The 20,258-nt window shown below is 43.6% G+C and overlaps 1 protein-coding gene and 2 non-coding genes across 4 annotated transcripts in view; all 3 read right to left on the reverse strand.

Moving 5' to 3' along the window:
* polr1a (RNA polymerase I subunit A) overlaps positions 1 to 20,258 on the reverse strand; it is a 29,634-nt gene extending 9,376 nt beyond the window's left edge. Inside the window, exons 1-32 of one of the 2 annotated variants that reach the window (XM_085287660.1) lie at positions 20,072 to 20,258; positions 19,435 to 19,543; positions 19,122 to 19,217; positions 18,869 to 19,018; positions 18,486 to 18,596; positions 18,247 to 18,332; positions 17,595 to 17,683; positions 17,268 to 17,348; positions 16,466 to 16,583; positions 16,186 to 16,327; positions 15,922 to 16,083; positions 15,717 to 15,839; positions 15,398 to 15,625; positions 15,202 to 15,309; positions 14,980 to 15,126; positions 13,465 to 13,656; positions 13,130 to 13,279; positions 12,813 to 12,996; positions 11,942 to 12,024; positions 9,195 to 9,353; positions 8,709 to 8,807; positions 8,447 to 8,599; positions 7,151 to 7,233; positions 6,511 to 6,676; positions 4,213 to 4,336; positions 3,799 to 3,893; positions 3,501 to 3,700; positions 2,511 to 2,678; positions 1,544 to 1,679; positions 1,141 to 1,295; positions 930 to 1,059; positions 713 to 820 (exon numbers count right to left, since the gene is read on the reverse strand). In XM_085287660.1, coding sequence (XP_085143786.1) covers positions 713 to 820; positions 930 to 1,059; positions 1,141 to 1,295; positions 1,544 to 1,679; positions 2,511 to 2,678; positions 3,501 to 3,700; positions 3,799 to 3,893; positions 4,213 to 4,336; positions 6,511 to 6,676; positions 7,151 to 7,233; positions 8,447 to 8,599; positions 8,709 to 8,807; positions 9,195 to 9,353; positions 11,942 to 12,024; positions 12,813 to 12,996; positions 13,130 to 13,279; positions 13,465 to 13,656; positions 14,980 to 15,126; positions 15,202 to 15,309; positions 15,398 to 15,625; positions 15,717 to 15,839; positions 15,922 to 16,083; positions 16,186 to 16,327; positions 16,466 to 16,583; positions 17,268 to 17,348; positions 17,595 to 17,683; positions 18,247 to 18,332; positions 18,486 to 18,596; positions 18,869 to 19,018; positions 19,122 to 19,217; positions 19,435 to 19,543; positions 20,072 to 20,148 — 4,212 coding nt within the window. In that variant the 5' untranslated portion in view covers positions 20,149 to 20,258. Of the gene's footprint in view, positions 1 to 712; positions 824 to 929; positions 1,060 to 1,140; positions 1,296 to 1,543; positions 1,680 to 2,510; positions 2,679 to 3,500; positions 3,701 to 3,798; positions 3,894 to 4,212; positions 4,337 to 6,510; positions 6,677 to 7,150; positions 7,234 to 8,446; positions 8,600 to 8,708; positions 8,808 to 9,194; positions 9,354 to 11,941; positions 12,025 to 12,812; positions 12,997 to 13,129; positions 13,280 to 13,464; positions 13,657 to 14,979; positions 15,127 to 15,201; positions 15,310 to 15,397; positions 15,626 to 15,716; positions 15,840 to 15,921; positions 16,084 to 16,185; positions 16,328 to 16,465; positions 16,584 to 17,267; positions 17,349 to 17,594; positions 17,684 to 18,246; positions 18,333 to 18,485; positions 18,597 to 18,868; positions 19,019 to 19,121; positions 19,218 to 19,434; positions 19,544 to 20,071 lie in introns of both variants that reach the window. The other variant, XM_085287650.1, reaches the window with a different exon arrangement.
* On the reverse strand, positions 6,127 to 6,240 carry LOC146581871 (small nucleolar RNA SNORA5). The gene has a single exon (XR_014888949.1). It is a non-coding gene; the product is annotated as a small nucleolar RNA SNORA5 (small nucleolar RNA).
* LOC146581872 (small nucleolar RNA SNORA5) lies at positions 11,721 to 11,857 on the reverse strand. The gene has a single exon (XR_014888948.1). It is a non-coding gene; the product is annotated as a small nucleolar RNA SNORA5 (small nucleolar RNA).

The following is a 20,258-nucleotide window of genomic DNA, read 5'->3' on the forward strand; positions in this document are numbered from 1 at the left end:
GGCTTCACTTGCACAAGGTAGGTCTCATCTGCAGAATTAGTTTCCCCTGCGTTGGGAGCACGCGCTGGGCTCTCCAAATCCTGACAAACAGTATCCCACATTCTGGATTTTCGCGAAGATTTTCTTTTAAAAGAAAGGGGGGCCTAGCAAAAAAGTTTGGGAACCACTGCTCTAAGCGATCGCCGTGAATTATATTCTCTTCCAATAGAGGGCAGTACAACTGCCTGCTCTAATTAAAAGAGCTGCCAACTGCCAGTAAAACAGAAGAAGATGAAGAAGACATAATATAATTACATAATAGCCATGCTGTGAGACCACGCAGCATAGTGATCGATAAATATTTGAAAAGAAAAAGCAGTCAGTCTGACCCGAATCCTGGAGAAAACGCAGACCCAGGTGAAGGGCCTAGCATGAGTTGTGGTGTACTGGAGACAAACCGAGCCAATTTCACCATACCTGGTGCGCAGGGAAAAATGATCAATAAGTATAATAAGTAATGAGTACGTGGAGTGGATCAGTACCAAGCTGTTCAAAAACGACTCCAACTTCATCCCAGCGGAGGACTCCCACACCTCATATTTAAACATCTCATGCACTGTGTCTGGTTTCCTGTTTTGTATCTGTCAGCCTCCCCACGATCGCCCACTGGCAGTTGCGACAGGCAGGAAAGAGAGTGGGCTTCAAGCACACACCACATTTCTTATCTTCATACCTCCTCTTCCTGTTTGCCTTTCCTCTTCGCATCCGAAGCGTCAGTATCTCCTTCATTCTCCTGGTCGTCAACGATCTCTCGCTCCTGCTCTTCCTCTCCATCATCTAACTGCTGAATGACAACGTGACAAAGGTTTGTTTTTGTAGTGGGAAAGAAAATGTTTGAACACCACATGTGCTGTAAATGCTTCAAAAGAACACTGAATTAAAAAACAGACCCCTCCTGAGGCAGCTGCTCCATTGCCGTCATCATCCCTGTCTCTGGCGGTGGCCCTCCTGGTCTCCACAGCGATGGAGGCCAGCTTGGCAGAGCGCTTCTTTATGGCGTCGAGGAGGAGACGGAAGAACCTGGAAGGACGAAACAAAGCGTGAGGAAGGTGAGGAACAATGACAGTGCTTCCTTTATGGCACAGTGAAACAGACACACACCTGGTTTCCATGTAGTGGAGGATCTGCTGCGGTGACAACAGCCTATCATCAGAGTAGCGCTCTGGAGGCAGGAAATGGAAGGTGATTTTGAACACCCGCAGCTTGTGGTGATTTTCAATTCGCAGCGTCTCAACCACACCCACCTTCTGCAGCACCTGTTCTCACACACACACACACACACACACACACACACACACACACACACACACACACACACACACACACACACACACACACACACACACACCTGCAGTGAGTTCCTCCCGCTCATTCCTCACATGCAGCCACAGTTAATGACAGGCAGGATCAGGGAACATGTGCCAGGCAATAAAGATTAGAGGGAGTGAAAATTGGGAAGGTGAATAAGTAAGCAAATCAGACGCGCAAGAGAAGTGATTCCTACCTCAGCTAGGCACACCCGGGCCAACTTCTTACGAAGCACTTTCACCCTCTTCAAAGCTCTCTTGTTGTTGAGCACTGGAACGCTCATCATGGGGGTTTTAATGTTGGCGCTGGCCACCATCAGGATCTCTCTCAGACTTTGAGGAGGACACACACAAAATGAGAAACTGAGGGAAGGTATAGTGGAAGGCTTTGACAGACAAAACAAAAGCCTCTGACACAGGGATGCTGCCAGCAACCCGCTGCACACGTAGTGCCACCCAACCTTAATGTGAGTATGAACTAAAAATACAGTTTGCCTGTTAGAGGATTTTTAAGTTTTATTGTCATGAAATGCAACTGAGTGATATACTGATAAGTGTTTAATATTTCTGCTTATGCAAAGGTCTTTCTATCATGAACTCTCTGAACAGTCACATCACAACACCACAATGAGTTGTGAAAACAAGCTGTTATTGTTAGATTAAGTTCCAGAAACCGCATGTTCTCTCCCCACGAGTGAAGAGCGTGCAGCTAAGTTCCTGTTTTATCTTTGCTTTGCCATGTGACATCACTATACTGAGTGTATAAATAAAGATGCAAGACAAGTGTGGGGTGTGTGAGTCTTGTTGGGCTCTCACCCGTGCACGTTACCTGCTGAACTGTCTGAGTGTCATTTCTTCACCTGAGTGTTTGATAACTGTTCACCCCTAACAAAACCCTTTACAGACACAGCTAACTGGAAACAACTGTAACGTGTTGGCCCACTCCTCAATTTCATTAATGAGTGTGCAATTTTGTCCGTAATTCTATTTTTTCAAGCCGCCGTATTGTTGTTCGACTGGTTCAACCAGCACCTCATGCTTCCTTCGGCCCACACTTCTTTTGAATCAACCAAGTGCAAAAGCTTATTAAAGTGTGCAAAGACTCTTTTAACGGCACTATGACACTGTTGTGCCCCCACATTTGCGATGAGGACGAGTCATTACCGAGGTATTCCCAAAGTGACGTTCATCTCTCCTCTGCCAGCAAAGTGGAAGGTGTTGAGAGTCATCTGGGTGGAGGGCTCACCTATGGACTGAGCTGCCAGCAGACCCACAGCTTCACCTGGGTCACACAGCGAACGCTGCCACTTATAATGCAGCAGCTGGCGAAGGCTGAGGACAAAAACAGAAAGTTATAGCCTGCACAAGTATCATCTGTCCCAGCTGTTTCCAGCTGTTCTAGGTACATGAGCGTAAAAACCCCTTTGTCTATATTTAGCCTCGAATTACACAAAGAAAGCTCTCAGTTTTCATTCACACGTGCTGTCATCACTTTATTTGGTGGTTCTCGTCCTTCGTTTAATTAGAAATGCACTTCTGGGATCTTTCTTTTCGATCAGGTTTTCCCAGGACTCTGTGCATCCCTCTTTAACAGGAACAGTTTTATCAGGCTTTCACATTACTGTGTAGAAATATTTGGACCACTCCTCTTGGCAACCTTACTTTCCTGGTATTTGGCATTTGTTTACACACAGCTCTTGTAAATTTCAGGCAGACTCACATGTGGACTTTGAGTGCTTACCAGCACTTTATCTTTTTTCAGCTGCTCTCGTTTAGATTTGCTGCTGTGCTCTGAATGCTGCTCTGTTGCATAACCCTATTTTGGCCAAACTGTCAGCCTAACCCTCTAAGAGCACTTTGATGTGGTTCTTTTGTAGAGAGAAGAGCCAAACAAGCCTTTTAGTATGTTTCTATCTGAACTCTCATGAACTTTAACATGGTAACTGAAGACTGTAGAGTCTACGATGTCGCTCTTGGGGTTTTTTGCGGTTTCTATGAACATTGCATTCCTTTGCTATGATGTTTCTCTGCTTTTAGATGTGCTCACACTAGTTCATGATCATTAAATGAAGTGCTTTTGATCAGCAAAGCACAGGCATTCTCTAAAACTGTAATAGGTATTTGTCCCCATTTGAATATTCAGACACTGAATACCTGTGTGTGTCCAGTCTGTCTTGGTTCGCAGTGTCTCTGCTCTGCAGGTATTTCTCTGTGATGCCATGAAAGTTTTCAGAGATTGATCCAAAGCAGACATCAGGCCTAAACAGGCCCAGCGACGGCTCCGGGCAGCGGGAGGACTTCCTGCAGTATTTGGATCTGCTAGCTTCATCCAGAGTGTGCCACTGTTGTACAAGCTGTGAAGTGAACAGAATTCAGTACGCTGTTTATTTCGACTACATTGGAGGTCGGGAGTTCACGTTATACAATATGTGCTGAGGAAGAGCAAACGTACCTGCAGCACAGCAGGATTTCTGCCACAGTCGGCCTCTACTTCATCAGTCTGTTTTAATTTTCCCAGCTTCTTCTGGGAAAAAAGCAAAAACGCTCCTGGCAGAGATGAAAACATGGAAACACAAACATTAGTTACAGAGGCAATGCACAAATATGCATGCAACGATTCACTGGACTCTCCTGATGAAGTTGCTGCTACGACCTACAACAGTTCAAAGTGGTAATTTAGACAATTTTTTACTTTTTCATACAAAAAGAAAAGTTTTACAATCAAACTGTGTGATTGGAAAGAGTTGGGCAGACATGTCAACCATCAGCACTGGTCCAAGATTTTACACTCAGTGCATCTCGAAAATATCATTCGGGCAAATATGTGGGAAATAATTTCCCTGCAAAGACAAACATTTTTACATACCACTCCGTGGACATGCTAACTCTCTCTTTGCTTTCCAGCGCTGGATGGCAGCAAAGTGCTTAGTGGCACTTTGAGGGTCTAAACGTGCTAAAATCTCATCCAGGCCCTGCGACCTCCTGATGACCTGGCAGGAAGGAAACACACGTCTCCTTCATTCAAACTGGCATTGTACACAGGAAGTCATTTGCTCTTTGCACGTCACTGTCACTTATTGTTGCTCGCCGGCAGACATTCAAGCACCAGCTGCCTTGGTATATTTGTCACTCTGACAATTTTACTATCCTGTTATATCTAAATCACCAAAATCCGGCACACGCGTTTGTAGCCGCTTCAACTTATCGCCTCGAAAGTGAGGAAAGTGTATCTCGGGACTCGCCAGCTGTTTATTCGCTCGTCATTTCTGGAGGTCACTGACTTTGTGCTGCAAATCACTTCTTATGGTGGAGGCTCCTTAAAGCTTTGTCCACGTAAGAAGCAATTTCAGACAGATGTGTTGACCAGAGACCATTGACATTTACTCCCAATATACATGGTGACTACCAATGTGAGCGCAGGATAATCACACATGACAGGTTAGAAAATATAGTAGAAGGTTACCTAGGCAACCGGAGTCTGCCAAGCATCAGCTTGAAAGAATGGCGCAGTAAACAAATCAGTTCCTGTCTGCTTTGGCGTTATTTTCTGCCTCTATTCTGAGCGCACGTAAAAATATTTGCAAGTGCAAATTTTGCATTTTGAGAAGAAAATTATTTTGCATAAAGAAAAGTTTAATTTAGCAAAAAAAATTCATTTCTATGTGCAAATGTATTTGAGTGTTTGCTATTATCCATATACACACACAATAATGTGTGTGTATATGGATAATATATATATATGTAATATATATGTGCCACAAAACCAACCAATCACAAGTCTGTGGTTGGTTGGTTTTGTGGCACACTTATAACGGCGTACAGAAAGAGTTGAGCGTGCACGGAGGAAAGCTGCTGAGAGCGCGAGCGACACACTGAGAGCAGGTGTGCAGATGTCTGTGAGCACACAGAGCAGAGATCTGAGCGCGAGGGGCTGTTATTGCATATGTATATGGATATTAGCAAACACTGAAACAGACTTCTTGCACGCAGCAATGAATTTTGTTTGCTCAAATTAAACTTTTCTTAGCTCAAAATAATTTTCTTCTCAAAATACAACATTTGCACTTGCAAATATTTTTACGTGCGCTCACAAAAGAGGCACTAAAATAATAACCCCATAGTCTGGGCGCATTCAGATTAATGTGGCTTAGCTTTCTTTTTGTAGCTTCATGCTAAACTAAGCTAACAGTTAACAAATATTTATAGTTTTGTTAACAGCTGGGCTAATAGTTTTACTATAGATCTACAGCAATGCTCAGGAATTAGTAAGTTCATGAAAATACTTCGAAAACTGATTTTGGAAGAATATGATACCGATAAAGATGATCACCCATTGTATGTATAAAAATATCAAATTATATCCAAATTATATCAGTCACGGTAGCCAAGTTTATATAGGTTCTCCTCGTGTATCGTGTGGAGTATGTGATGATGGGAATTAGGTGAATTATGTGGGATCAATAAGATGTTGAGCAGGGGTAGGAATTAATAAGTATGTTCATACTTCTTCCTACTCCTTTTCAGACCAAACATTGTTACATTATGTCAGACGATTTTGTTTTATTTCATTATATATTTTTTGTTTATCTGAACACATACGTGTGTGTGTGTGTATATCTACATATATATTCGTATCTGTAAATGAAAATATATGTAGTGTGTATATATTGTTTTTTGTTTTATATGTCTGAAACAAATAAAGATACAATACAATACAATACAATACAACAAATCGTCATGGAAACTGCACAGTATTATCTGAGTTGCTGAGCACTAATGTGCTTGTATGCAGTACATATTTATCCCCCACCGAGGCCCATGACCTGCTCCTTCACTGTAGCAGCCATTTTGGCCAGTACCAACCACAGAGGGGGGAGCACTGAATTTGGCTGCGATCTTCCACAGCACTATCACAGGGAGCTGTAATGTGGCTGTGAATCAACAAATGGTTTGTGTGCAAAGTTAAGGTTGCGGTTAACAAGTCGTTTACCATCAAAACCTTTTTATAACTTGTCGAGCTGTACGCAGACAGTACACAGATGATGAAACACTGAGCCAGCCATGCGTGTATCATCAGCCATGGCTGGTAAAGTTTAGCTTTGCAGCACTACCTTGATATGTGGACCGTCTCAGATTACCATTCACATCCTCGCTGTGTTCATACCTCATAGTTGTCTTCTATGAAGGGGAACTGTCTTGGTTGCAGGAACTGAGTTTTGGGGATATCTAGTCCGTCCTCGCCGTACAGGAACTGGACCACAGAGCCATCGCTGTCTCTTACCGTCAGGTCGTACTGCACTACCAAACCCTCCAGATGTTTTATGACACATCTGCAGAGGAAATGGTTTGAAGGAGGCAGAGGGGCAGATGTGCCATATTAATGACCTTACACTGTGTTTGAAACACCTGCGTTTGATATTCTCTGCTGCTCACTTCCACACATTGCCACATGGAAGCAACATTTCCCTCTGAAATCAAATCAACTTGCTTCTCAATCTCATATCAAAACAGGGTTTCTGGTTACAAATCATCTCTGTTTGTGTTCACTCCAAAACGAAGACTAATGCTTTATCCGACCACGCTGGCATGCAAAGAGATTTACAAAGCTCAAAGCAGTGCACATATGAATGCTGTTCAGAAATCCTGTGAACTCAGATTTGAATAATGTTTCATTTGCACAGCACTCATTGCCAGCCAAAACAACAGTGAGTAAAATTCGTATAATATTTGCATTTCTTGCCCCAGACAGACACAGGGAGCATTTCTGTGTTTTTTGGGGCTTGTGTTAGTAAAACTTTTGTTACCTTTGCAGATATCCTGATCTGGATGTTTTCACGGCCGTGTCGACCAGTCCTTCTCTGCCAGCCATGCAGTGGAAGAAAAACTCCTGAGGATGAAAGAAATGCATCATAAAGGAAGAAAGTATTCAAATCCTGTGCTGTGCCACTCCAGACTCTGATCAGGTGCCTCATATTTGCCTTTATTATCTTTCAACTGTGCCCAACAGAAGCAGAGTTTACTTTAAAAAAACCATCAGCAGCAAACCTGAACTCTAAGGAGCTGCTCTTAGCAGCGAGGTTTAGCTCTCTCTATATAGCATAAAATGAGAACAACCGCATTGGGATCCTTTACAGGAAGTGGTCTCGGTGGGTTGAACTCCAGTGGTTCTTTTATGGTATGAGTGTGAGCCGCCCTCAATGCATAGGGTCTCTCACAGCACGCCATCACGGCTGAGGTAAGTAATTTCTTAAATGATCCTGAGGGTTATGGAACAAAAACCTCAAGTGGAAGACCCCAAAAAAATTCACCAGCACTGAGCCGGAGGATCCAATTGGCTGTCCATCAAGACACTGGACGATCCTCCAGTGTCTTGATGGTCCAGTCGGCCGTTACTGGTTCCGACTGCAGCCCTATAACCATCAGATGGCATCTGAGACTGAAGGGCTTCAAAAACAAATGTCTTCAAAGGCCTCGTCTCCTTGGACGCCACAGAATCAACCGTTTGGACCAAACATGCAACACTGAAAGGTGGCAGAGAGTTTTCTTCTCTTATGTGACCCTTGTCTGTGTGGTAACGCCTGTGTTTTTCAACAGGACAACGCTACAGTACACAATGTTCTTTCAGGAGAGTAACATCACTCTTTTGGACCATCCTGCGTGTTCCTCTGATCTAAATCCAACTGAGAACCTTTGGGGATGGATGGCAAGTTTACAGAAACGGACGACAGTTCCAGACAGCAGACGCCCTTCGTGTGGCCGTCTTCACCACTTGGAGAAACTTCGCTCACCTCATGGAAACGCTTACATCAAGCATGCCGCAACGAATTTTTGAAGTGATCAATAATAACAATGAAGCTCCTCATCACTGAGTTCATGTCTCAACTTTGATTTCTGTTTTGGGGGGTGTACGAAAATGAAAATATGATTTTTTGCCATTTTTCAAGCCGTCTTAAACATTTGAGTGTGGATGTTTCTAAATCTACAAGACAGCTAAATGTTCAAAATATCAAAGTCTACCTCCTTAAGTAACGTTATAAAAAAAAAACTTAACCTGGCCGCACAAAAGGAGCTATCATGTAAAAGTGACTTTTAAACGTTACCTGTGGTTTGATGCCTGTGAGGAATCTTCCAGAAACAAAGCCTCCAGCACCGGGCGCAGGGTCGTAGGGCTGGAAGCACGGCAAGAATTTCCCAGAGGGCATCAGTGGAGGCCTACGGCCCTCCAACTCAATCTGACCAAGCAGACAGGAAATCTGAAACACACACCAACACACAGGTCAGGACATCTGTAGCTTAACACACCTGGCTATCAAATCAAAAGGAAAGCCAAGGTGAATGTGAGAGCGAGGGGGAGGGCCGTACCTGCATGGTGTTCACTGTAGACCCCTTGGCTCCTGATTGGACCATCAGCTGGAGGTTGTTGTCTGGGAAAGAGGTGTGTAGTCCAACTGGCATACATACCTAACCAGCATACAAAACAACATGCACACTGCATTAAACCAAACACGGAGTGAAACCTGTCTGAGGGTGTCTGAGTTATAGAAAGGAACGATCTAATGCTTTAGAAGATGCAATTAAAATGGATAAATCTATAATGTTGTTAAAAACAGTCTCAATAACCAATCATGACAACACTAGAGCCCAACAATAAATCAACTGATCTGATATACAGGATGAGATTAGACGTTTTCTGACATACATTTTTACACATTCAGAAACAAATCAAATGAGTTTCTTTAGACGCTTCCTCTGCAACGACGCAGACGTGTGACTGGACCATTAAACCTTCTATTCTTAAAGCAAACAAAGGAGGAACAACGTGGCTCTGAAACAGCAGTGACAGGTTACCTTGTTGATATCATTGTTGACTTGGTTTGCCACTTCTTTGAACTTGTGGTCGGCCGTGATGAAGTCTCTCTGGTCTGGGTTGAGGTGAGCATCCTGCCAGCGACTCTGAGCCTCGGCTTGGTCCACATTGGAGGGCAGATTAAAAGCAGCCTGGAGCGCCTGAATGACAAAAAGAAAAAAGGAAAAACAAAAATAATAAAGCACCGAATCTTTAAAGCCACCATGTGGACAATCTGAAAATATGTAGACTTTGCTGCCCCCTATTGGAAATCACCTAATGCAGCAACCACTTGCAGATTATTATCACCATAATGTGAGTGAAGCAGATATAGGGTTCATAGGCCTTTTTCAGGGTCAAATTCAAGCACTTTTTAAGCACTTTCAAGGTCCCTTTTCAAGCTTTTCCAGCACATGCCCCCCCGAAAAAAAAGAATGCATGTTTCAATTCGCATCACTTCAGTAAGACCATGTGAAAATTAAAACAAACCATCCTCGGTGAACTTAAACACCTTCGTTCACCTTTTGTTGAGAAATAGAAAAACGAACCACACAAAAATACCGGTACTGCAAAAGGAAACGGTCGCCTTATATACATCATGTATAAACTCAAAATGCACATTTCACTTAAAAATTAAGATGTGACAATGTGAACAAATCAACTTGTTAGAGATATTCTTCTCCTGTTGACAAACTGTATCAGCACAATTTATCTAAATTCAGACAAAATTTAAAATATGAGTAGAAAGTGATATTTTTGACTGTAAAAACCAAAAACATGTTTAGCGAATCATTTTGATAACTTGAAATGCAAACAGAAATTTTTGCAAACAACAAAGTTATTTGGTATTATTTACCTAAAAATACAGCCAAGGCTCAGACGTTTTTTATATAACCATTTAAAATTATTTACAGAACAATCAGCTGTTCTGCATCAAATAAGAAGGCACAAAAACTATTTATACAACTCCTAAAATAGTAGGGGTGGGGAAAAAAATCGATATTGTGTAGTATCGTGATATTTTCTTTGCTAATAATGTATCGATACAGGGACAGCAGAAATCGATATTTTGTTACAAAAAAAGTTTTTGTGGACTGGAACTCTGACTTCAGAGCATGTTGATCCTTTTTCTGAGCAAGAATCCTGACGTTCCTTCACTGTCCAAATGTGTTTTTTTTGGCAGCAATAAACATGACAGTTTACTTATTTTAATTTAAGACATGTTTTATTTTAATTAAGTTTAAAACTTTTTTATTTAATGTAAAATTATATTTTGTTTTAATTTACTTTCAAATTCTTCAGTTGCTGAAGGGGCTGCATAGTTTTCATATTGCATAGTTCAGAATAGCTATAATTGTACCAGATGGTTGCATTCAGTTAAGTTGGACTAGACTGTGGCACAAACCGTTCAGTTTGTCAACAATAAAACTGACTGAAATGAGAGAAAGACTGAGCGTGAGACTTTGATATTAGATAAAATGAATATTGATAAAGTTTACCTTTATGTACAGAATCTGAATATCGCAAAATATTTTTAAAAAATTGCAATAATATCGTATCGTGCGTTAAGTATTGTGATAATATCGTATCGTGGGATGTTTGGTGATTCCCACCTCTAAAAAATAGTTTGTGTCACTCTAACACATATGAGAACAGCACAGGGATAAACATGCAGGTCTGACAACAGCTGTGTCACTCAGCGTTTACGCTGCAATCTGCCTTTGGTGGCTTTAAGGCAGCAACTGTGACGTTCACTAGTAGAACTGACACACAAAACAAAACAACGACTACACCACACACTAACTACACAAGACAACACACTAACTTGAGACTCCAAACACGATAAACGTCACTAATCTCTCATGTATCAAAACTGTCTCTCTCTCTTTCGCTCACTCCTAAAGCTTCCCTCTCTTCCCAAACAACCAGATGCCACATGTTGCCATATCATTTTTTTGATTGGTCGACATGGTACATTTTTCCACCAACAGGGAAGGAGTGATTTTTTTCTTTTTTCACCAATGACTGTTGTTTTTCACTCACAAGCAAAGCGTGTTTGCTAGCGCTCTCCTTAGAAAACTCAGTTTTTATGGAACCCTGCAGATAACACAGATTCATTTATTAAGAGCACGTTTCTATAGTGGTTAACAGCTAAACACAGCTTCCTTTTTCCCCATTAATTAGCCACATCCGCTATAGCTGACAGTGTCACACTGCACACTACAGACCATTCCACACCCTCTCATCTGATCTTTGTGGCTCTCACATCTCACTACAGCCACGAACTGCTTTCATCTCATTCTTGTCATTCCCACATTCAGCCTACGAGCACAGTGTTTCACTGATGTTTGCATTCACACGTCCTCAGTACGAACGAGTCTTATAACACGTGTTTTCCCAGTGATTTATAAACCCAGCTGCCTGCTGAAACGTCAGCATTGTAGAAGCGTTATTGTGGACACAGCAGAACTGGAAACAGCCTTACACACAGACACTTAATGACTGTGTACAGGTAAGCGTAATATAATTACTGTGTGTAGTACATATTTATCCCCACAGGCCATTTTCCAGCACCATGGGGCCCATGAACTACACCTTTACTGTGGCAGCCATTTTGGCCAGTGGCGTCCAGGAAGGAGGAAGCACTGAATTTGACAAAGCTGCAGTTTAGTCTCTCTGTGGTGTCAAATGTAGAGCGTGCGTTCATGCTTGCAGGCTGTTCAGTGAAGACCACATTAGCTTTACTCACTTTGGTTCCAATCTTCAGCGACTCCTTAATAATTTTCTTCCTCCGCTTGTTGGCGCCTGGTTTTACCAGGATGTCCTCCACACCTGGGCACAGGTCAAAGGAAAAAGTTAGTGTTTCTGTTCCTTGTACACAACTGACAAACAGGTGAATCATCAGCATTTAGCAATCATTTCCCAAGTGCTGGTAAACAGAGCAAGGAATTTTTAATATATCCCTTTATGCTGGATGGTTACATTATTTTTTCCCCTAAAACCAAAAACTACCAGGATGAAAATGATGATGCAGTTGTGCATCCTTTATGCTGGCTAACAGCCTGCAGTCGTCTCATGCACGTCTCTGGAGCAACCCCAGCCTGTCCTTCTCTGGCAAACCTCTCCAGATCCTCCAGATTTAACTGCCTTCTAGCGAGGACCCTGGTCTTTGGTTCACTCGACAGATTTTAAAGTCAGGACGTTGTGCAGGTCAGTCAGCAACGCTCACTTTGAACTTCTGGAGGTCGTTCTTCACCAGGACGTGTGTTTAGGTCGTTGTCATGTGGGACGACACACTGCTTAAAGTTGTGTTTCAAAATCTTCACACATCCTTCATGGTTTCTTCCACCTTGATGAGATTCCCAGTTCCAGACACACTGAAGCGTCCCCGCAGCATAATAGTCCCACCACCGTGCTTCCCTGTGGTCTCTCTCTTCCTGCGTTCTCCAAACATCAGCAGCGTTTCTTAGTTTAGTCTCATCTGACCAAAGGACAGCTCGAGTGTGCAGAATCTTTCTCCAGGTTGCTCTCAGTGTACCTGACACATTTGTGTGATTGCAGTAATACTAACAGGGTTCAGGGGAGGAACGAAGAACACTGGTCAGTATCCGGGTTCTTACCCAGAGTGAAGCCTCTGTAGAGCTGCAGGTATGCAGTGAAGAGTCGAGCCAGACAGCTGAGCAGTTTGCCGCTGGTTTCCCCTCCATACAGCTCATAGCAGCAGTGCACCAAACCGTAAGCCGAGGAGCCATAATGAGCTTTGTCCAGAACCCCAACTAACAGCTCCCCCTGACGAATCACCACCTGAACACAAAGACGTTCGAAAGAAGAGGAGAAGCAAGCGTCAACGCCACAAACCAAATCAGAAATACAAGATCCCTGGTCTCCTTTAGTAACTGAGTAATTCGAGTACTTTTGGCTCGAAGAGTGTACATACCTGAGAGTCACACATGCTCTCGGGTTGGTACCCTGGAGTGGCTCGTGGTGGGACCTGGATCCACGCCTTACTAGGAATCTTTGATTTGCCAGCCAGGTTGAGAGGCACAGCTTTCTCTGGGATCACATTCAGCAGGAGGGTCGACACCACCTATGAGGAGCACCGAAATCATCACACAAGAGATGTTGAAGCCATGAATTCCTTATTTTTACTATTAGAGTTCAAGACGATGGATAATTAACACGCTGACCTTTGACTAAACTCTTTCGTTCAGCTTCCAGCATCACGCTGAAAAGCTTCTATTAAAACCAAAACTCAAATGTACGTTCGCTCACCTGTTTTCCCGTCCATAGCTGCTGTGGTTTGAGTATTGCTGGAGGAAGTAACTTCACCCTGCCCGGTTTGTCAGTCAGCCCTCTGTACACCAGCTCAGTGTACTGGTCTTTGGTGAAGAAGCAGCCTCGTATTGTCATCCTTGTTCCTGACACCATGTGGTCCTGGATCAGGCCTGCTAAAGGTTTACCATCCTGAGGAGAGAAGAATGAGAAGGTACAACCTGCAGTTCATGAGAGGAAGGAGGCCCTTACTCCAGATTCACAGTGGAGTACTTCGATGCACGCGATGGAGCGTTGTCCTGCATAAAAACCAGAATCAGGTTTGGGAGTTGAGTTTTAGTCTTTAACCCCAAAAGGTCCAACGAGCTCATCTTTAGTAACGCCAGTCCAGACCAGAACCCCGCCTGCACCTCGCCGGTTAATTTGTCTTTTTAACGCCAACACAATTCTTGTGATCGTGTTGACTAGGGTTGGGTTTCTGTGATCACACACCAATATCTTATTTCAACAATGCTGCATCCCTCTGAAAGACTTTTTTTTTGCCTTTTTAAAGTCTATTAAGTTTATTGTTTTGGCCCAAAAGAAGCTGCCTAATAATTATGCACACCTAAATAAAGACTTTTGATCTCTTAAGGCCACAACTTCCCTTACTCCACAAATACAGGTCACCTGATGTACTTAGATCCAAAAGTCATTCAAGGTTACGCAACTTGATCGTTAAAAATTAAATCAGTCCGTCTTTGAGTAAAAGTGAAGGTTATTGCTAAGCTCATGGATATGGAAGCCTGTTTCTGCCACTAAAAATAACAAAACAAAACAAATTCATCTTTCTCAAAAAAGTAAATAAATTTTGACTTATTAACTCAAAATTTTGAGAAAAGTAACTCGAAATTTCGAGTTAGCGCTGCCAATCAGTAACCTACGTCAATGACGTCATTTCCTTGTTACCCAGAAGCTGAAGCCCTCGGCTACAAATGCTATGCTAAGCTAGCAGTACTGCAGCCAGTCATGAATGCACACATTTCTGAGTATTTTCAGCGTGGCTTCACAAATGATGAAATTCTTGTGTTATTAGCTGAATCACATGGCGTTAATATCAGCAAACGTACTCTCAAAAGCGCCGATTTGTTGCGATCCGGTTTTGAGTGCACGTTAGTCTGCGCCATATCCTTCCGGGTAACAAGAAAATGACCTCATTCAGGTAGATCACTGATGGGCAGAGCTAACGCCAAGTTTCAAGAAAACAACTCAAAATTTCAAGTTATGGATACTTTTTTAAAATTTTTGTGGCAGAAACGGGCTTCCATACATGAGTCATTAAAACCAGAGGCTCTATTTCCATAAGCAGGAGTCTCCCCCTGCTGGCCATTAGAAATAATAGAAGTTTAGAGGGTTTTTATTCGTGGTCGTCTTACATGTATAATCCAGTCTGTTTATAACGTTTTGCAGCTATAATCCCTGAGACTGTCGGGCTGCAGTGTTAATCCTGTGTACTGTCTGCATACACACACATACCTTGGGGACGAGGTACTGCTGGTCAGTGCTGACTAACGTGTAGGCCTCGGCTCGGCCCAGCTCACTTTGAGGGAAGTGAGCGTTCATTTCATCCCCATCAAAGTCAGCATTGTAAGCTTTACAGTTGGCATAATGGAGCCTCAGCACCTGGAAGATCGAGTTGAGATCAAGTACAGATCAAAGTAATCCACAAAGCACAGCGGCTGAGGAGCTCGGAGCTACCTTCTCTCCTGGTAAGATGCGTGCACAGTGGGCTTGGATGGAGGGTCTGTGCAGAGTCGGCTGTCTGTTGAGCAACAAAACATCTCCGTTCTTTATGTGTCGATTCACCTGAGCAGACGAAACGCAGCTAGTGAGCGCTCACGCAGGGCGTTAAATCTGTGACTGACTGCTGTTTCAATCCACGCAGCTGACTTACGATCTTCATGGGCATCTTGCGTGGACCTGGAGAGGGTGTCAGCAGCTCCTTGGCCACCGCCTCCCTCTGTGCGAGGCAGGTAGGGGAGAGGATGGTTTTCCTGCCGTCCTCGTTTATCACCATGGAGGCACCGGGGTGGACGTTGGGCCCGTTGAGAACGGCCTGCCGGAGCTCCTTCACATTCCAGGGAGTGACTGGCTGAGGGTAGGTCAGCTTGGTGGCGAAAACCTGCACGGATACACAAAACAGCCAGAAAACTTTGAGCTCCAGTCCTGATACCATTTTGATCTCGTCTTCTTTAACAAAGGTAGGGATGTACCATAGGTATTCCTATCTCGTTGGTGCCTATGTACATGTCTGGGCAGATGACAGATCTTGCGGCGTAGTCCACACGTTTGCCCATCATGTGTTTCCGAAATAATCCGTCTTTCTTCTCAAGGATCTGTAACGTAATGTGAGAAACTGTAAGGTTTACTTGCCTAAACCCTGGTCAGCTGTGCTCGTGCTGGTGTGCAGTGAGGTACCTGTCTGATCCCAGGGTATTTCTCTGTCATCAGTTTGTCCATGTCGCTGTCAAAGACGATGTTGACGTGGCTCTGCAGGCGGACCCACACGTTGTACAGTTTATCTGTTAGAGTCGCTCCCAGGATCCCGGACAGAAACGACTGGTCCGTCTGCTCGACAGCCTGAAAAGAACCACATCCACTCTGCCATCACAATCTGGATGGAAGAAACGCTTCAGCTGCTCAGCTTCTTACACTCTTCATGTTTCATCGTCTCCGACTCACCTCTGTCTCCGGGACAATTTTCTCGCCAGCTATGAGGGCCAGGAGTTTTCTTATGATGTCACAGTCCTTCATGACAGCCTGCATGTTCACTGTCTGACCGTTAGTAAACATCTGGTCACCCAGGCGATTGATTGGACGATACCTGACGGGGGAGATGAGGAGTGTAGTGTTTGAATAAAAATAAGCTGCTCGTACAGCAGTAACAGATTACAGGTCGGAGTGGTAGGTGTTTCAGTGTAAAACAAACAGGTGCTACTGTGCCAACTGTGTAATGTTGTACCTGCATGGCGGGACCACAAGCAGCTCCAGGAAGAAGAGGTCAGGGTAGAAACTGCTTCCCCCTTCTTTGGACCACATGCACTCCTCCAGCCCAGAGAACAGACACTTGAGGAAGAAACCTGAAGAAATAACACAAGTAGTGCTTTGAATTCTGCTCACACACACACACACACACACACACACACACACACACACACACACACACACACACTAAAGTTTCGTGACTGTAAGGTGTGCACTCAGGTATTTTTATGACTGGCCACGTTATACATGTATTTGTATGAGAGCATGAGCACGTTCTTAATAAATGCAGAGCAAAAATAAACAATAGTAAAAGCCAAAGCGATCTCTCTCTTTTTTTAAACTTGTTACATTGCATTTTACACATATGTAACGAGCAGCTTCTTTCATGTTGGCTCTCTAACACACCCCCAAACCAAACGTCCAGCTTCAAATACTCAGAAATGCTGTAATCTCCTCACTGAAACTGGAATAAGCATCATATTTTAATACACAACAACCTTCCAGCACAATGAAGTTTGACAGAGCTGAAAGGCAGCTGAAGTTCCCTCTTGTCTTAATGGGACGCTTTGGCCAATCACAGGTTTTTTTCCTACTAAATCACAGGTTAAGCAGTACACGCTGATCTGGGAGAAAAGACTTTAAATCTCACATGCAGCTGAAAGTCAGGGTTGACTTTTAATCCACAAGAGACATGTGGGTGAATGTGTCTGCGTGTGTCTGGAGGGAGGGGCTTAGAAGAGCCTTAAACATGTAACCTGGAGCCTTTATTTCTGGCCTACCTTCCTTTTCCCACACTTTGTTGACGTGCTCTCGAGCAGTGCTGGCAGTCATGTAGACTCTCTTTCCACGCAGCAGATCTTCTGCAGGGAGACATGGTTATGGATCAGAGTGAGAGGAGGTGTGTGCAGCCACCACTAAAACAGACGTATATCAAGTCCACCACAAATCACAATTAACCAGACATTTGTTCAGCAGTGAAACTGCATGACAGAAAAGGCAAGTTATGCAGCAGCCGTCGAGCTAACAGTCAGCTTGATTTTGTGCCACGTGTGCGGACTGTGCTGTGTTTTGTCTGTTTATCTGCATTTCCTGAAAACACTGCTCACCTTCAGTTTTGTCACTGGTTTGAGCTCCTGATGGCATCGTGACAATCAGCTTACTGTTGTGTTCGTGACGCACTGTAGACCTGCCACAACTACACAAACACACACAGAGTGCATGACTAATAATAATAATAATAATGGATTGGATTTATATAGCACTTTTCAAGGCACCCAAAGCGCTTTACAATACCACTATTCATTCACTCTCACATTCATACACTGGTGGAGGCAGCTACGGTTGTAGCCACAGCTGCCCTGGGGCAGGCTGACAGAAGCGAGGCTGCCATATCGCGCCATCGGCCCCTCTGGCCAACACCAGTAGGCAAGTAGGGTAAAGTGTCTTGCCCAAGGACACAACGACCGAGACCGTCCAAGCCGGGGTTCGAACCGGCAACCTTCCGATTACAGATGCAATTCCCAACCCCCTGAGCCACGGTCGTCCCTACGTCACAATAAGGGAGAATATATTGTTTATATGTAAGTATAAACCTCTCCATTATCATGTATTACATTACAGCAAGGGATGATTAAACTTTGACTTGAAGACGACTTTAGAGCAACACTTTTCAACACTGACATCCAGTAAAGACACTATTTGCTGAAATCATAAACAGGATGAATATCAGTGACAGATGTGTGCATTCCATCGAGTTACCCGCAGTGAGGACACTTCCTGGTTTTCATATGGATCTTCCAGAAGTCGTTAATCAAACTGCCTTTCTTCTCAACCAAGTGCTTAATCTGAAACACACACACACACACACACATGCCAAATAAACAGAAAAACTGCACAGCTGACACAAATGCACATCGCAATCTGATTTACGTGCGGTTTTATTTCATTCACAAAACATCTCCATGCATTCCTTCATGAGTCTGTAAGTGTGTACTCACAGGTTTGGTGTTCTCTGAAGTCGCTGCGTTCATTCCAACTGTGGCGTCTGTAAACACCTGCAGCACCTGCACGACCTCATCGACAGTCGCTTTGACATTCTCCTCCATGTACTAACACAAACACACACACAGAGTCAAATGAATCAAACATAAAGAGACTAACACTGACCTGTGATAATTACAAAGCACAGAGAAGCAGAAGTGAAAAAACAAAACAGTGAAAGACCCCATCGTAGGAGAAGCTGCTGCAAGAGTCCAAACTCGGTTCATTTCTTTTTAAATCCCTTGTAAAACTAACCACACCTGTCAAAACTAGTTTGCTCCGTTTACTACACCTGGCCCTGTGTCGGTGCACTTCATGCCATCGTGAGTGCAGAACCCACCTGGCCGAGAACTTGTTCGATCTGGTAGACCTCCTGCATGGCTCCGTGGTCCAATAACTTGAGCTGGTTCAGCAGCAGGTGCATGGCTGCTCGAGGACATGTTAGCATGTGACACGCCAGGCACGAGCCACGGATCAGCAGGTAGAGTTTCTGAAGAGAGAGGTCAGCGCAGACATTAAGGTGAGGAAGGAAAAGCAGATGCTTAACACTGCTACTCTTTGTAAGCGTGTATGTGTGCATGTGAAACGCTTACATCAAAGAACAATGGATTATACACAGGTAGAGGTAACTCTATGTGTCCAAGGTGGCCTGGGCAGTTGTTGAAATCCTGACAGCAGGTTGAACACACCTGGGTAAAAGCAGCAACACACAACCATGAACACATGAAAACAACACATTCAGCTGATCATTATTTATTCCAAAATCTACAGATTCCAGAACATTATGAGCCATTTTTGGTGGATTACTTCCTGAAACTTAAGCTGTACAGGCATAAAACCTAAATGGGAAATAAAATGGTACGGACTAATCTGTGACAAATGCATCATCACGTCTGAAGATCTTACCTCTTTGATGTCTGCTGGTCCCAGAGCCAGATCATACAAGCCGTTTGGGGCCACATTCCCAACACCATCCAGGAACCTGAAGTTAGTGATGGCTTTCACACTCAACTTTCTGCATGAGGGAAATTCGCAAGATACATAGATTATTAGAAATGCACCAGTTTGTAAACCAAACCTCAGCTTTCACACAACAGCTTGTTGGAAATTAAGAGGACATTAGTCATGACAGGGGCACAACAAGGTTTCACTGGCTATTTTTGAATCATGGTACATAAAGAAAGTTCAGATCAGACATTTTTGACGTTATTATCGATGCATTATGTCTTTACTACAGTTATACTGAATTTCTAGCAGCTCTTGGGTCTGTTCCGAATAGGTGCATATCTGTGTTTACTCGATGACACGTTCTTTATCACAGCATACTGGGAGGCTGGACTGTAAAGTAGCACAACGGTAATAACCTTATAACGGGAGGTCCTTACACGTTTCACAGATGAACACACATTAATAACAACAACACAGCAACCACAAGACATACTATGCGCTTTGTGAAAAGCCAGAACTTCTCATCATGCTGTCTCTTGCGTGTTGTTTTGAACTAGCACTTAGCGCGTAGCTAAAAACCGACCAGCTCCCTCACCTTATCTCTTCGGCGGAGTAAATGCCAAACGACATGCCTTCCAAACGCCGCCATGGCACTTCTTTTCCGAACAACATCTTCTTTGGCGGGGAATTATCAGCACTTTTTACCCGTTTACATAGATTACTTCATGGCGCTCAGTGAGAAGCTATTCCTCCTGTTTCACACGTGGGGCCGTAACACGTAA

The sequence above is a fragment of the Mchenga conophoros genome, linkage group LG2, assembly GCF_057382185.1.
Source record: "Mchenga conophoros isolate Kocher_MC1m ecotype Shallow Benthic linkage group LG2, M_conophoros_male_GT1.1, whole genome shotgun sequence".
NCBI lineage: Eukaryota > Metazoa > Chordata > Actinopteri > Cichliformes > Cichlidae > Mchenga > Mchenga conophoros.